General features: G+C 41.1%; 1 protein-coding gene across 1 annotated transcript in view; it reads left to right on the plus strand.

Moving 5' to 3' along the window:
- The first annotated feature begins 5,491 nt into the window (after positions 1–5,491).
- AHR (aryl hydrocarbon receptor) overlaps positions 5,492–17,965 on the plus strand; it is a 61,711-nt gene continuing 49,237 nt past the window's right edge. Inside the window, exons 1-2 of the mRNA XM_030231432.2 lie at positions 5,492–5,683; positions 13,355–13,542. Coding sequence (XP_030087292.2) covers positions 5,628–5,683; positions 13,355–13,542 — 244 coding nt within the window. The 5' untranslated portion in view covers positions 5,492–5,627. The remainder of the gene's footprint in view (positions 5,684–13,354; positions 13,543–17,965) is intronic.

Consider the following 17,965-nt stretch of genomic DNA (forward strand, 5'->3'; position numbering starts at 1 on the left):
GGAGTGGGTTTTGTTGGATGAAAATGAATGGCTCTTTACTTCTCTGGACACAAACAAAAGTCCTTGGGCATAATTATGGAAGACTATTTTAGCCATAATATAAAATTTATTTTCAATATTTGTGGGAAAAAGAGGATTGATGAATGTTTTAGGCAGGCAACTTTCATTTAAGTTGCTTGGCTATATCTCTATAGCACTTCAGAACCTCTTGGTTTTAGATTAAAAAAGAGTCATCTTGAACAAAGAGGCAGATTCTGTATAAATTTGTTCTCTTCTACTTGTTTCTACATGTAATAAAAATCCCCTGAGAATATTAAACAATGTACTGACTCTTATACTTATTTTATAATAGTGTTCCTTTATCCTTGTACTAAAAGTGCAATATACTCTTTTGGTTTACATACCATAGGATCTGAGCAAAATCATGATCCTGCCTTCAAGATGATTCTTACTAATTTCCCAAACTATTTCCAAGTTGAAAAATCTTGAACACAGTCTCTAAATGTGTTTTTCATCTACTCAATAATTTTCTGGGGGCTCTGTTGGAACAATTAAGATTATAAATTACATTGGATTAGTGCAAGTCAATGAATTTAAAATAATTAAAACACCATTATTAACCAAGATCTAACATCAGGAACCTCTATGTGAGGATTTTATTCTCCTTTCCCGAATAGTTATATTTCATATTTTTCATCCTTTATATGGCCCTTCAACTTCTGGAAATGCTCCCCAAGTTAAATATTCAATATAAACTGGATGTGCTTTTAAACACTAACACATCAGAGGCACCTGCAAGGGTAGTGGGAATGGAGAGGCAGGTGTCTGGATGAGAGCAAAGAATAAGAATGTGGTGTTTCCATCTTATATTGGCAAAAGAAGAAATAGCAGGCTGGGGGAGGGGGAAGTTTATTGTCAATCCCATTTTCTCATTAAATCTGTAGACAGTTCAATTAGTACCTGCAAATGAGAATTTTTAAATTAGTCCCAATACTGATTTTCTTTGTTCTCTGTGTAATTACTTCTGTGTAAGTTTTAAAAAGTGGGACAGAATCTCCTCCAACAATCCTTGTTTCTTGCAGTATGTTTGTATGACGCTTCCAGTCACCAAATAATCCATATATAGGCAATTCACTAACTCTCATTCAACTTCCACAGATGATTACTTCCCTGAAATGAGTAGGACAAGACTCATCTGAGTTGCCATAGATATTCCTTCTTAGCAGAACACAGCAAATAACAGCTAAATCAGCAACAGTTCTGTATATCCACAAAACCTGAGATGCAAAAATCACAATTTTAAATCCCAATCTTCTTTCCATGTCTCCAGGGAAGGAGAGAAGAAATCACATATACCAAGACTATGTTTTTTCTGTGTTATTTGCACTGCAAACAGCTAGAACAAGTCAGCACACAGAATTAAGCTGACGGAAGTAAAATTTTGGCCACGGACAGAAAGAGTAGGGTAAAAGCTAGAAATGAGTCAGAGATGACCCTAAGATAACAAGCAGTGTTTATAGTTCTTATAAATTCCTCCCAAATGACAAGATTTTTGTTGGTCTCATGGTGACCCTGTGAATCTCCAGCTCACTCAGGAATTTCTGTCTGTTTAGTAAAAGTCCCCTCTTCCAAATAGCCTCTACTCTATGAAATGAGCAAGGGGCCAAAAGACAGAGCTTAGGAGGGAACTGTTCTGGGCAGGAGATGCAGAAATGGAGCAGAATGTGGAATTGTGTGGAACAAAACGATAGAGCTTATTTGGAGCTAGGGCAACAGGTGTGACTGCTGACAAGTGACAGCTCTGGAAGTTTCAGAGGATGATAACTGCAAGGCATACTGGATACTGGACTGCACACATGCTGGGGATGGGGAAAGGCACAGCTCACTACATGCACAAATTTCTCTTAAAAATCTCATCATTTCTTGGCATCACAAGTCATATCTATAAGGGCAAAAATGCTAGCTTTGAGCATGAGATTGCTAGTGGTTTGAGAGAATTTATTCCAGGAAGATTTGTTCCTTGGTTTAGAACTAGCAAAACACCTAAAAATAGTGAGATACTACACCTTTAGTAGTAGCCTAAAGATAAAATGAGAAGAGATGAGAGTACTATACACATGAATGTGATCTCCATAGAAACTAAACATTTTTAATTGTCCATATGACATTAACCACAGCCATCCTTTGCAAGACCAAACCTGCTGTTAAACATGACAAAATACAAGTTCAAAAAGGAAAATAACAAAAACTCCAACAAAAATAATACACTATAAAGGAGGTTCTAAGACTGCTGAATCACAGTTGTATAGTTTTCCTTGTTTTACACTCAAAATGAGTCAACATCTCTACTGTACCCAAATTATCAAATAGAAAATACTGAGACAGTGCATTAAGCAAACAGACATTAAGAATATCAGATGAGAACTGATTTGCAAAAGTTGTAGGTAAATTTTAGATTTTTTTAGTTAAATGCCTAAAAGGCCCCAGTAAGGATGTTCTCCATGCATTCTGCAATTCTCTATGTGCTGAACACCTGAAATCTCATATTTGCCACTAAAAGGTGTCTCCTCCATTGGAGAGGATTTGTAACAATGGGCAGTGGATTGGCATGCCAGTGTACAGAAGATGCAACTTCTGCCTAGTAGCATGAATATTCCTTACTCTCTATTTCCAAAATTGGGAGCTAAGAGTAACCACAGTACCTCACTAGTGCTATGCAATTCCCATGGCCTCAGAAGGGAACTGGGAGATACAGTCCCTCATGGGAGGCTATTTCTTTCTTCTTGTATTGCCCAGTAGATTCGGAGGTAGCACATGAGACAGCATGAGTGTCTCTCATGAGTGTCTAGGTAGCACAAGAGATCAAGAAAGCACTGTGATCTTGATGCCAGTGGAGAATAAAAAAAATCTTTGTTCAATCTCAAAGTGAATAAATAAAAGACTGGAAGCAATTAAATTAAAAATTAGGAGAAGAGGAGCCATGAACAATGACTATAACCATTCAACACAAAGATAATGTGAGCGAAGAACGGAAGCGGAGCAGCAATTTATGTTGTACGGATTGATCACAGCCCACTTGTGTTGACAGAAACCAGTGAATAGGAAGAGGCTCAGGCTGAAAAGAGCACTGAAAGGGACTGGGAATTTAGGCTGGAAGAAACTGAGTGCTTCCATAGGTGCATATTTTTGGAGTGAAGAATGCACAAGAATTTTCAGTGCATTCCAGTTTCAGATCTAAAATCAAAACAAGAAAGGGGCTGGAAAAGAGAAGGAAGTAAGACACACACAGTATTATCCACTTGGTTTTTTTTCTAGGATGCTGGTATGATCTTGTGAAGAGAGATGAGAGTGAAGAGGAAAGGGACAGAGGAATGAAGCTACCAAAAAGTTAGCATCCTCTGCAAAAATGTTAGGTCAGAAAGTTGGCCAGACTGTAACTGCAATGCATTGACCTCATAAGGCATAAGGTACTCTTTCTGTATTTTTTCAAAAATATTGTATTCTGAAGACTTTTTTTTTTTCATAATTTGACAAATCTCTGGCATCTGACAAGCCCATTAGCATCGTTAAGGTTTAGTCAAATTAATTTTATCTGACTATTGTGGCTTCAGTGTACTTTGCCCCTGGCACAGGATGGCAGGGAATGAAACCCGAGCAATTAAGCTGATAACCAAGTGCGCCTAATGCCCGCCGCCAGAGCCCGCGGAGGGACCCGGCGGGGCACGGTCCGGCCCGAAGGGAGCCCGCGGGACCGAAAGTACCGCCCCGGGGAAGCCGCTGGGCCGCGGGGAGGGCGCCGCGCACTGCTCCAGGTTTTTGCCGAACGATAACACCGGGACCACCGCTATCTCCTCCGTTGGCAGAACGGAGGAGAAACACCGTCTAAGCGGGGCTCTTCTCCATGTAAGCGGCGGAGGAAGGGGCGAGCCTCCCTCCGCGGGTGCGATGCCGACAGCCCTGCCGGCCCTTGCGGACGGGCAGCCAGAGCAGCACCACGGACACTGCCTCGGCCTCCCGCCAGTGGGAGCGGTGGCTGCGGGGACCGCGCCGCGGGGCCGGGGCCGAGCCGGCAGCTGCGGTCGAGCTCCTGCGAGGCAGGGCCGTCCCCATGGGTGCCTCGGCAAGGGAGAAAAGGGTGCTCTTCCCGACTCTCGTCTCAGCCGTGACCGCGAAAAACCTATGTTTACACAGGGCGACTCCTGGGCTCTCAAGTTTAGCCCTGAGACAAAATTTATTGCGGTTATTCCAGGGGAGGGAAGAGCTCTGATGCTTGCGGCAGCGGCGGCGAAAGGGACCGGAGGGAGAGAACGGGCGGGGGAAGCGACAGCCGGTCAGACCGGCACTGGGGTCTCCTTGGAAGGTTTTATTCGTCAGCAATTCGGCAGTAACTTTCTCATGTAGCTCCTTTTATTTGAAATTAATGTTTAGCCGAAAATATCAGCGTAATGTCTCAGAGATTCGTCACCTAGTGGGACATGAGCCGCGTCCTCGGTCGCTGAGACCCGCCCGTCCTCCCGGTGCTTGGCGAGCGACAACCTTGCCCCCAGTGATTTCCGTTCTGTCCCCAGGTGTCCTGCTGTCCTTGCTCTCGACGGAGCCCCGTGCCTTTCCGCTTCTCCCCCAGTAACCCCCTATTTTGGGCGGTCGCTTGTTATTCTGGGCTTCTCTGCTGGGGCGACCTGCGGCTGTGACGGTGTCAGTCCGGCGGAGGCGGGAAGAGTTGGGGAACGGGGGAGGTGGAGTGACAGACACGGACATCACGACGCCATTGAGATGGTGTCATTTATCTTTCAACCTTAACGCTGTGATTTTTTTCCCCCTCGATTATTTTCTGTTATCTTGGCTACATGAGCGCTGGGAGCTGACCTTCCTTCTCACTGGCCGCGGGAGCCCCGCTCGCATCGCTCCCCGGCCACCAGAGGCTCGGGGTTTCTCCGTCTCCCATCCCCGCTGCCACCCCGGAGCGCTCCCGCCGCGCTCCCTCCGCCGCCGCGCCGGTCCTCCCTCTCCTCGCGTGACCTTCCCAACATGGCGGCGCGGCCGCCCCTGCTCCTCCGCCCGCCGCCGCCGCGAGGGGCCTCCCCGGCGAGGGGGCGGTGGCGGCTGTCAGCCGGGCGGGGCGGGACCCGGCCGGGAGCGGGCGCGGGGCCGGGCAGGGCGGTGCGGGGCGGTCCCGGCTCCGCGCACTCTGACAGGCGCTCGGCCAGCAGACGGGGTGCAGAGCCCGCCGTGCACCCTCCCACCGCCGCGGAGGAGCCGACGGGGAGACGGCGTCGCCTGGGCGAGGAGACGCGGCGCGAGCGGCGCTGGAAAGCCCCGACCGCCCCCATACCTGTGCCCTCCGGGGGCGGCGAGTGGGTGTAGCCGCTGCCGATCACCTGGGAACCCGCCCCGCAGCGCCTCCGCCTCCAGTTCTTGCCCGCCCGGGGAAAGCGCCACCGCCGCAGAGAGCGGGCGAGAGAGCGAGCTCCCGGCGGCCGCGGGCAGCAGGACCGGGGCCCGCGGGCGGAGCGAGGCCAGGGCTGCGGCGCCGGTGGGGCTCGCTCGCTCCCGGCAGCCGGGGTCAGGAGGAGCGGCGGCCCCCGGCCGGCGGCGCCCGCGGCGCGGGGCGCTAGAGCCGCGGCAGGATGAACCCCAATGTCACCTACGCCAGTCGCAAGCGGCGGAAACCTGTGCAGAAAATGTAAGCGGCCCCGCGGGCGGGCAAGGGGCGAGGCGAGGAGGGGAAGCGAGCGCCGGGCTTCCCCGGGGCGCGCCGTCCTGCCCCGCACCGCGCTTCGGGGGCCCGGCGGGGGCGGCGTAGGGCGGTGCGGGGCAGGGGCGCCGGCCGGGACCGCTGCTGCTGCTTTGGAGTGTCGGCAGGACTCTTACTGCTTTCAGGGTTTTTTTCCCCCCACCCCGATAAAAAAGAAGAAGGGAGGGTCGGGCGCGGAGGGTCGGGGCGGAGGAAGGAGGGAGCGGTGCCGGCAGCGCGGCGCAGCCGGCTGACCTAGATTGGGAGGCATCTGAGGTGACGGCTCCGCGCGGTGGCTGCGCTCGCCCCGCCGGGGTGGGTGCCGTGGGCCGGGGCCGCGCTCCCCCCGCGCTCCCGCACCGCTCCGCACCGCGCGGCCGCCGGCTCGCTCAGGTGTCTCTGCGGGGTACTCGGAGTCGGGAAAGGCTTGGCCGGTTCCCACCGCTTAGGGCCTGCCTGGGAGGGCTGAACTCCAGCTTGAACCCTTCTCTTGAATCCTCCGGTACCGCATGGGATGCGTTTATTTGTGCGTAGTCAAAGAAACCCAAGTGCTGTAGACCAGTAGGAAGAGGAAAGAAAAAAAAAAAACCAAACTGGCTCTAGAGCGGCTTTTTGTTTATTAATTTTTAGTTTTGAAACTGTGGGAACAGTTTAGTGCCAGAGTAATTTAGTAATTTTGTTTGCTGCACCTGCTTTAGGTCTGCATCCTAGGTTTTATATGCTTCACTAAAACACTGCTCTCGTGAGAGGGGAATTTTTAGGCTAGAAGAGATGCTTAACTTGCACTTTCAACTGAAAGTCAAGAATCTCTAGGTCATAAAATGTAGCAAAGGTAAACTACTGAGCTGCAAGAAAAATAAGCAACGCTCAAAAAATCCAAGTGCATTTCTGTGGGCTACTTCTGTAGATGTAAATTAACTACAAGGGCTACAAAAGTGTAGAAGGAGAGAATGGAAAATATTTGATAATATCCTATTGAGAATGATATTTTTTTAGATTCACAGAAGACAACTCGGTCTCAGGGTGAAGGGAATTAGCTTGAGTGCTTGCTTCTTTATGGTTGGAGTTGTTAGAATGAATGCATGTACATAGCTTGGGGTTTTACTTCACAAATTAGGAAAAAAGTTGAAAAACCTGTGTATGTGTATCTATGTGTATATACATGTATGTAGATATATATATATATATATATAAAATTCCACTGCTAGAAAATGCATTAATTATGAAAAGACCAGTGCCTACTTTTTTGAGTATTTATTTCCAAATAAAAAAATGTAGAGGTGCTTAATTAAATTCACACTGTATTTTTTGATTTTTAAGAATGAAATCAGTGTTTGTTCGTGAGGAAATGAAACGTACTGGTGGAATTTGTAGCCTACTAGTATCTAAAGACAAATAGCTCTTATTGGGACAAGTGAGGTGTTCTGCCTTGTTGGTAAGATCTCCTTATTCTTAAATTTTGGTTAGCCTTGGATAGAGGATGTGAAACCTTTTTGTTTTACCTTACTGTGGTGTCTATGTAAGTAATCCTTTTCCCTGGATCTTCTTGTTATGTAAGTTGGTTGAACAGCTGTGATTAGTTGAACTTGAAGCTTTATTACTAATGGGAACTATTTATCTATTGGCCTTAGGATCAGAGGGAGAAGTTTATTCTCAAAATAAATGCATTCATATTGAAACAGTTTGTTCACCTGTAATTGAAGTGGAGGCTAATTATTAACCCACCTTGCTTGGGTTACTCATAATTATTTTTATGTAAGACATTTATCTTGCTTTTAACACATTAATTATGTTCATGTGGTTTTATTCTTCTCAAAATACCTTATGCTCTTTGGTTGCTGCTTCTGTTGGGCCAGTCTTGGAGAATGTTGCTAGTGGGTCAGAGGGCTCTGATTTCTCACATAACTGCATACAGACCACACCTTTAGGCCAAAAGAAAGTGAGACAGGCAATAAAACTTTTTAACTGATTGCAGGAGAGAGGAAAGATGTACTTGATGCTAGCTAATAAAGGTTTGACACTTACTGTCATTTTAATCTGTTTGAATTCAATTTTTCCTCCCCTCAGTAGAATTCAGTTATTCAGAAATAAAAAGAACAGAAAAAGGTAGAGGTGATACATAACTGGGACTAGTATCATTTGTAGAAGAGATTATATCTGCTGGTAGTTCTAATGTTTTATTTGTCATATATATATACCTCTTAATGGAGCATAATAATGAGTAAGATGTGTAGATGGCTTAGAGAAATGGAATAAGGTCTAAATATAATGACATAGTTGCCATGGGAAAAAATTAAACAGAAGAAATACTTCTTGTTTCAGGTACAAATAACTCATGAAAGCCATGGTCATAAATCTACAACAATTTAAGAAACTTCCTCCTTAAAACTCCCCATTTCTACTATGTGCCCTGTAGAGAGCTGAATCTGAGATGAAATCTCAGGCTGTTGTCTGACTGTGCCGAGTGCTGAAATGTGCTTTTTTGGGAATTGGGAATTACAGTACTGCAGCTGAAAAAGAAACACAGTTGTGGGGGAACATAATAGGCAGTTGTTCCTGCAATTCATCTTGTTATCTTGTCATGTAAGGGGAGAGAAGAAAAAGATGCTAAACACGTGCACTGCAATTCCTTGTGATATGCTACAGAAATCACTTTCTCAATACCTTGGAGTCTTTCAATTTCCTCCCTCTTTAAGGTTTAAACCCTGCGAGTCCCCCTGGTGGCAGCAGGGCTGGGGGATGTTCTACTCTCCACTGAGGCTTGGGGAGCAATGAGTGATCCCTGCTTTCTGTTTTTGTCTTTTTTTCCAAGTTTTCCATTTCTTCTGTCTAGTGATTATAAGTGAACTAATATAGTACCATTGTAGTTGGAGGGAAAAAAATGCAAGTTTTATGGAAATGGGGTTTACTGCAGATAGATTCTAACGTGAGATGAAAGGTGTTATATAAGAACAGCTCCAGCTTGCAGTTTTTATGTCTTTCTGCCTACTAGCTCTGATTTGATTTGTTTTTCTTCTTTTCAGTGTTTGGATAAGAATTGTTTTGTATAACTGGATGAGTGTAATAGACAAGGAATTGGGTGGGGAGTTCTAAATGTTTCATGCTATGCAGAGGCAAAAAGCATAATGATTTGTTTATCTAGTAGATCAAATTAAAAATTATGATAGGGTTTTCTTCTTTGCTATCTTAAATGTATTTGGGACATTAAGTACTCCAGAGTTTTTACTGATTGATCTTTAGTAATGAGTAGTAGTCCTAGTAGTATTAGAAAGCAGAGCACATATTTTAATTAAAAAAATTGAGCTATTTATGTGTTCATTCAAGGCAAACAAACAAAAAGTGCCAGAATAAGCTTTCAAAAAGGAAGTTCATCAGAAAGGAAAAATAATCATTGAAATATTCCTTTGTGTAAAGAAGTATCTGCCACAAAGCAGTCTGCACCTCTTACTTGAAATGGAGGTAGCAAGACTGTTGTCTTATGTAGAATAAACCTCTTATATATATATTTGTCAGTCTTGAGGTAACTGTATGTTACATGTAGTAAAATCACTGTTTTAAGTGACTTTACTGTTAAAAGTCACTTGTTTTAAGGTTTGTGGGTTTTTTTGATTGGTTGGTTTTGGTTAATGTTTCTTGCAAAAGAATATTTTTAGAAAGAGAATCTACATCAAATGGAGGTATATATATATAAATAACATGGTCAGTAGACAGGAATGTAATTTTTTGTTTCTTTTTTTCCAATAAATGCTGGCTTGTTGTCTTAAAGTTGTGAAATACGTTAAAACTTAGTGTCAGACTTTCATCCTTGATTGGTGTTCTGGATGTTTCTATCGCTCTGGTTGAATCCTTAATGCACCAAACCAACCTGAACTATTTGCTACTGGATGACAATTAGTAGCCCAGCATCAGATGAGTAGCATGTCACTGATTGAGGTTTCTTTAATAAAACAACTTTATCCCTTCAGCAGTGTGAATCTTGACTGGTTTCAGTCTCTGCTGAAAGAGCCACTGGAAAGGGTCTCTGCCCTTTTAAGATTGGTTGAAAATAAGTTTAAGAGGTTAATAGTCTGTAATTCTTATCTGTGGTTTCCAAAGAAATCACCAGCTCAATTTTCAGTAATCGTAAGTTCAGTTTGGGAAATATGAGTAAAAGCTTACAAGTATTCTTTTAGTTGCTAAAGCAAATAAATATATATTTTTTAGGATTCCATTACTTGCTTAGTGTCATAACTGATTCTATATAACTGGCCTTCACTGAGTGAAATCCTGTGCATAGGAAAAAGATATGTTATTGCATGTGCTGTTAAATATGAGATGAAAAATATTCAAAGCTGAGAAGATGAACTCTATTAGTTAGGTGGCTTGTATGTTTTTCCTTATATTCCCCTTTCCTGAGGAATAAGATAGTTCTTAAGAACTAATAATTAGGGTATTTTATCATGTTAGTTTTTTTAAAACGTGACTCTCTCTGTAGTGTCCTTTTTGCACATTCATTTTTTCTGATTTATTTCACACTTCAGTCTTGTTACTAAGGTATCATGCTTTTCAGTGCTTGGCTGTTGGGTTTTCTAGTTTCCCCCCCAGCGTTTTATGTTATGAACAAAATAAACTTGTTCTTTCTTTGCATTTTCTCAGAAACTACTAAATTTTCCTTTTAAAATAATACAAATGAGCATGGAAATATTGAAACTTAATTTGGCCTTTTGATAATAATTAAGACTCAGGTAATTGTGCACTTTTTAAACATTTAGGGTTAATGCCCATGAAGGCGCATGTGATGAGCATGTGTAGTGAAAACTTCTAATTAAGTATGTTGTAGCAGACCTGTGAAAACAGCAGTCAGCTGGTGTTGTGATGGAAATCCTCTAAAATTAAGTGTTGCTTGTCTTGCAGCTATTGGGTGACAAGGGTTGCAGATAAGTCCAGAGACACTGAGTGTACAGGGACCTCTGGCCTTTGGTTAGAGAATTCAGATTTCCTATGAAAGGTAGAAGATTAAGAATGGAAAGGTCATCTTTAATACATTCCTTCTTTTAGTCTTTTCTTTTTCTTTTTTCTTTTAAATAAAACACATGCATGGATTTAATCTTGACATAGCACATTATTTGCCTTGAAGACCATTTTCTGCATTGAATCTGGGCTGTGTTTAGCATCAAGGGCTTATATAAATGGATGGAAAATGGTTAAGTTGCTGCTTATGCCCCTGGCATTTCTGCCCTCATTCTCTTCATCACTGAAGAATCCATTTGTATATAATGAATTTTAGTTGTGTGACAAAGGGGAAAATTAGGGATAATTGCTGTTTGATTTGGGGTAGAGAACATGGCAAAATTTTTGATGCAAATACTGGTAACTTAGTATTCAGGAATGCTTTGAGCTAAATAAAAGTAAGACAAATCTTTAGAAAGTAAACGTAAAGTAGAAAAACAATCACATCAGATTGACAATCTGAGATGACTGCAAGTTGAACCTGGTTTTTAGCTTCTTGGTCAATTTGCAAGTTTCAGTCAAAGCAAGGGACAGTTGTTAAGATAGAAAAGCCTGTTACTTAGTGCTGATGTATTTTGTAGAGTTTGCATGTCTTAAATGGTTTCTACAGGTCCTCTGCTTTTCAGAAGCAGACCACTTTGATTGGATCGTAGTTAGCTGTTCACTGGCTGTTATACAACTGTTATATGACTAATGCTTGAAATTCATTATTTTGTTTCTACATTTAGAAACAGTCTAATACATGAAAATATTTAAGAAATACCCTTTAATGTTGCTGCTAATGTTTGATGATTTTTAACTATTTTTTTTAGGGCTATTTATAAGTTTTGCTAATTATATGGCTTGTACAAATTGATTTTCTACCAGAATAAGAGAATATGAAGAAAACCTTGCTAAATTATTTAATGTTCACTTGGGAATATGGTGAACTGCTGGTGTCAAAGTCATGATTTGTGACTGAAGTACCATCTAACCAAGTAGTAAGTCATCCATTGACCTTGATGATGAAACTATGGTTTTTTTAAAGAGAATTTATCTAATTCTTGATTCAACTGTTTTGCCCACTTTTCAAATGTTTTTAGGCTAAAGCACTACTAATTTGCAATATTTATTTTGCAGCAAGTTTAACTTTATCCATCTGGGAAATAATTTCTGCTGATACATTATATTTTTGTCTATTATCAACATTTTGCATTAAGGTGTCTTTGCATTTCCAGGCTCCACATAAGGCTCCTTTAAAGTGGAAAAGGGCAGTTGTAGTGCTGGGGAGCAGGCAGCCAGGCTTAAGTGCAAGTTTTTGACAAGTGACAATTGAATAAGCAATGGCTGTAAATAGAAGGGCTTGGATTTAAACTAACAAGAGGTGTAATTGAAACATAAAGTAAAAACTAGCTAAAAATAAGAGTGGCCACTCTATCACTACTCATTTGACTGAAAATATGAGAGGAAATCACTTTTCTGTATGGTTTACTTCAAACAGTGGCAAAAATAACTATTGGAGCTTTTGCATTTGCTCATCATGTAATTGATATAAGGATGACAGTTGGGAGCAGATTAAACGAAATACTGAAGAAATTAGCTGCTGAATGTCTTTCTGCTCAGTATTTTTGAGTGATGCATCTTGCAGAACCAACATTTCTGTGAGAGCAGCACAAATTGATAACTGCTGTGGATCTCACGTAGAACTGCAGTGCTGGAAAAGTGACAATGACTCACTCTTTAATTAGAAGACTGTTTAATAAAGAACATAAAATGTACTATGGCTTAGGCAGATAAATTATTTGGTTTCAGTATTGGCTTGTAATGACTAGTTGTAATTTAAATGAGTAGGGGTTTAAACCTTTCCCCAGACTTCTGTGTATGTGGGAAGGGGTGAGAATCCAAGTATCTGGAACTGGAGCTCAGGGTGGATATGAATGGAAAATAGCAAGTTTACAAAAACTTCATTATGTAATTCATAACACAAAGATTTTCAAATTGTTCTTTGTACTGTACAAAGGCGTGCTTTTGCTGTGCTGTACTCAAATGAAGTGCCTTCAACTGCAAGATGACTTAAGGGATGAGCTCCCAGTGCTTCCTGAAAAAATTTTACATGCTGGCTAAGCTATATCTCATGGTTTTCAGTATAGTTTTGAATGCCTAGGAAGTTACTAAAACTTTTGTTATATTCATAATACTAGCCTGTTCCAAACTGATAAAAATTAAGGACACCCATGATAAATTGTTATTGAAGTGAAAAAGTGTACCGTCAAATTTATTTGTACACAAATATTACTGAAAGTTGTCGGTGTACTTGGAATACTAACATTTGGAAGAGTTCAAGTGATATTTGACTGAAAACATAGGAAGATTTTTATAAAAATTGCTGAGTCTTAAAAGTATCTAATGTTCATTCAAATGTTTGAATAGACATTGTATGTCAAACTGCTTCATTTAACAATGTGTGTGTTGGAGGGGAGATTGGGCCTTTTTAGGTTATTTTTTTTTTTTTTCCAATGGGAAACAAAGTCACTCAGGAAAACATTTTGGTTGTTACAGTTTGAGACAATATGTAACATTAGGCACAGCAAATATTTGCCTTCATTTTGGAAAGGAGCTGGTGTTTATGTTGTGTTTGTTTTTCTGCCACAGTGTAAAGCCATCCCCAGCTGAAGGAGTCAAATCCAATCCCTCCAAGAGACACAGGGACCGCCTGAACGCGGAGCTGGACCGCCTGGCGAGCCTGCTGCCTTTCCCTCAGGATGTGATCGCCAAGCTGGATAAGCTGTCTGTGCTTAGGCTTAGCGTCAGTTACCTGAGAGCAAAAAGTTTTTTTGATGGTAAGCATTGGGAATTTATTTGGGTTTGAACTGCTTGTAAAATTCAGTTTATACTGTATGTTGATTTCAGCTGTTTAAGTACTTAAAACTGTTAAATTTATCTGCATTTTAATGGCACTGTCAGTTTCGTGAATATATACAATGTAACTGTGTAAAGTAAGCTTTCCACTTTCTTGAAACCAAATGTAACTACTTATATTTCACTTAGGTCACCAGTCATTCAAAGCTTTGCATTTGGAAGTAATATTGCCCTTAATGAGTCCTCCAATCCTTTTCATCAGACTGTCAAAGATACCCAAGAGATTTCTCTTTTCCCCCTCTGAAAATTGCCTTAGTAAAACTATTACTGTTTCAAAATATGTCATAGGACTTCTCATCCAGCTGTATTTTGCTTAATGATTCATCAAAAATGACTTCGCTTTGATATAAAATAATTGATAGTGCCCCTTCCTACAGTTTATTGCAAAGGTGACTTGTAAAGAATAGAGACAAAATCTTTCCTATGTCCAAGCCCTGGTTAATGCAGGACACGAGGCATTAAAATGACAGCTAAGGTTCTCCAGTTATGTGGGCAGGTGTGCAATGACCCCAGTCCTGGCCAGGGTAATACAGCAGCACTAAGAGTAGTCGTGGGGTCAGAAGTGTGTGTCCTTGGTCACCTTGGAGGTGGCCAAGGAGTCCTGTCCCCCTCTCTCCTTCACTGCCTGAGCTGCTCTGTAGGGTGGGATGTGCTGCTTGGCTTCATGCCAGTAGTCTGATCCTATTCATTGCAGGAATAAAGCAAGGAGCTTGTATTTAATTAATTGTCCTTTTCTTTTACCAGTCACTGAGATTTTACAGTTATTATATTGAAGATGAAATCTTATTGATCAGCTGTAGCTAAAGAATCTTCATTGCAATGAAGCTGATATTAAGTTTCAAGTTGTCTTTAAACTTTCTTTGACATTAAAATAACCGCTGTCCTCATCAGTTTAAGATTGTCTCAGACTCCAAAACATGGATGAAAGGATTCAAGAAACCTGTCTGAAATAGTTCTACATTTTCCTGCAGGAATACAGAATGTTTGTTTTCATTTATTGTGTCAACTGGCTTCAGTTTATTAGTGCTTATGAATTTATATTCTGGTTTATTGTTTGAAGAATATGTCCAAGTGTCTTGATTTCTGTGCTTGATCAGGAAAATTCTTAGTATGAAGTTTAAATTCTAAAGCTAGAGCTGGCCGAGTATTTCTAGCAGTGCTTTTTTCAAATGCAAATATTTTGTCCCATCAAATGAGAGTTCTCTTGGCACCTCAGTTTCATTAAAATCTTTGCAAGAGGTTGTCTCAGGTAGACTGCTGTAAAAGAAATTGTTTTACTTGTCTGTGTTTTCTTGGTGATTTGAAGAAGTTCTCATCTCAATGAAAAGTATTTTGTTGTGGTTGCTTTAATGATGTTTTCTGAAATAATTCCAAGATTGCAAATGTTTGTCCTACTTGGCATGGAGTGATAATAGTAAATCTTGATCTCTCATCATAATTTCTTGTGCAGTGGGACTGACTGATTTTTATTCTTCCTGCCTTTTCCCCCCTGTTTGCACTTGAAGGTCCTGGAATAAAGCTTAAGGCTATGGTTTAGAGTTTCAGGCTATGAGTTCTCTACAGGGAAAAAAAAGAATTGATACCTTCAGTAGAGGCTGTCTTAAAGGGTTTTAATAGCAGAAAGAGACTTTTTGATACTTTTTTTCAGGTCTTTGTGTTGTAGGACTACAAATCAGGTTAGTATCAGTCTCCATCTGAAGGTATTTAAAGACTAACATTGTTGACTTCAGTGAGGATAAAAAAAGTAACCAATTTGTGACTGACAGGCAGAAGAGTAAAAATTAGGTCTTTATACTATTTCAGCTGTCTTAAATGATGTAGAATCTATTTCAGTAAAATTCACCTTGCAAAAGAAAAATTAGTCCTTCGAAGAACAGAATTAGCAAAAAAGCCCTGAAATGCCCTAGGTTTGATTTTCATGCTCTGTCTGTGCAGCGCTTCTCAGAATGGCTTTTTCGGAAGAGCATTTTGTGTAGTTGGATAGATGTGGAAAACCCTGTAGACTAAATCTGACAAATGCAAGAGGGAGCACTGATTGTCACCTTGAGTGCCCAGGCTGAGCCAAGGCTCCACTTTATTAACGCAGCATGCTGAAGTGAAGGGAAACGCTAAATGAATAACAGGATGCAAATGGGGGGTGTGTAAATTCCTGCGGAAAGTAAAATATAAACGCGTAATCATATGATCTTGCTTGAAAGGAAACCCAAGGTTTTGCTGTAACAATAGATATTTTTTTCAAAGAAAACACTTGCATTTTTCCAAGTTTAAATAATCTAGAGTGAATGTCTGTTTTCTGAAGGCGGAAGTCTGTGGGGAGAAAAAGAACTGTTTCGTGAAAGACATCTCAAAGAGTTACATCAATTTGAATAAATGTGCCTCACTTGAATATCTACGGGGGTTTTTTTGGTGTTACTTAAAAGCTAAGTGAGTGTGTGTGTGTGTGTGTGTATATATATATATATATATATATAATAAAAAAGAACACCTTCACTTGACCCTAGTTATTAAGATGGTAGAGTGGTACAGAATGTACTCTGGAGCTACAGGCAGGTGAGTTTTTCTACTGTATTTACTGAAATAGGGTAGACCTCTGCATGCTTGCTGTGTTTCAGGTTGTAGGAAATAGTTGGATGCATTTTACTCTTCCACAACCTCAACAGATCTGTATTCTGTCGAGCAGTTGCTTTTGATTGTTGTTTTTTGTTAATGAAGATATTGTGCTGCTAAGTGACCCTTTACATATAGTTTAGTGTGATCAGGTTAGTTTCAATCCGCATGATGTCAGCAGACTTTCTGTATGCCTTTGTCAGGCACTCTGGCATGCTTTTATAGGTACAGATTTCACCTTACTCAAGAAGGAAATTGTAGTAGTGGATTAAAATAGTGAGTCTCAAGTCTGTTTCTTTATAAAGTCTTGTGTGGCAAGACAAAGCTAAAAAGTGGTTTAGGGTGGTGTCACTTCTCAGTTGTGCACTTCTACCTGCCGTACTGAAGTGGATTAGCAGTCCTCAAAGTCAAGCAGGTTAGCTTAAATCACTGCTGGAGTGTTTATTTTGTGCATGTAAGATACTTTCTGAAAGTGGCTTAAGGCAAGCTTTTTATATATAAGAGACTGGGATGAATCAGGCAGGTGTCTGCTGACAATCACTAAAGCCTTTGTGTGTTGTCCTGGTATTATTTCAGTTCATTTTGCTGTTAAGTGCCCATGCATGTGTGTATTCAGCAGTGAAAAATATAAAGTGGAATATGGGACAACAGCTCTTTGTGTAGATACAGGTTAGTGTGAGCTCAGCATCTGGAGCACAACTGGACAATCATTTAGGCATATCCTGTGTTCCCCATGCATACTAAAGGAAAAAGCCCTGCTGCCTCTAGCTTTGGTCGTTGGTTATATGATTAATTGATAATCACTTAAGTACTTTACTGTGGTAAAGAAAAGCATTCATAATTTTTCTTGGGAAACAGATTAAAGGGTTAAAAGGAGAGTTTGTATGACTGATCACTTTTTTAATGTTAGGGGCATGATTTTTCTTTTTAAATGTGTACTGAGAATAAAGGAGAGGCTTGCAGAATCTAAAATGAAGTAGCTGTGCTATGTGTGTGTATCAATACATTAGAAACAAAATTCAACATGTTGCTTATTAATTGTCCTTTCATCCATTTCACTAAGAATTCCTGTGGTTTAAAGTATTTGGGTTTTTTTCCCCCTCTTGCTTATTGGGCAGTATTTTGCATTTATAGAAGAAAGTTTCCGCTCAAAATTAGTTTAGAATTGGTTTCTTATGTGGGATGCTAGGGATTCTGGCAAGCACAGCAATAACAAAATAATTAAGATTTATTTTTTCCACTAAGTTTGCATTGCCTTTTTTCTTTAACTTTGTAATATAATTAACACACATTCCTTGGCATCGTATGGCTTAAATTTCCAGTGCAGCCATTGTCATCACATAAAATATATTTTTTGATAATGTATTTTTCCTGTCATGCCCACTGTTCTATCATGCTATGTGCTGGAGAGAACAGACTGCATGTGGTTCCTGTTCTGGGTAGTGTGGCTAAGATGTAGAAATGGGAAACGCAGGCAAAGTGGGAGACAATGTATTTATTCTGTCACTCTGAGAAGGGCAGCAACATTTTGCCAGTCTAGCAGATATAGATAGCCTTTCTGCCAAGCGTCAGGTGGGGGTCTGGAAAAGAAACTGAAGCACAAAAAAAGTACAGAAACAAAGAACAAACATTATTAAAACACAGCCCAGTAAGACCAGGATAGTACAGTAACTCTGTCCTGCCTTGCTTTTATTTTGGACAGTTACCATCTGTGCCTGCTGTATTTGTCTCATGCAA

The sequence above is a fragment of the Serinus canaria genome, chromosome 2 (assembly GCF_022539315.1).
Source record: "Serinus canaria isolate serCan28SL12 chromosome 2, serCan2020, whole genome shotgun sequence".
Taxonomy (NCBI): domain Eukaryota; kingdom Metazoa; phylum Chordata; class Aves; order Passeriformes; family Fringillidae; genus Serinus; species Serinus canaria.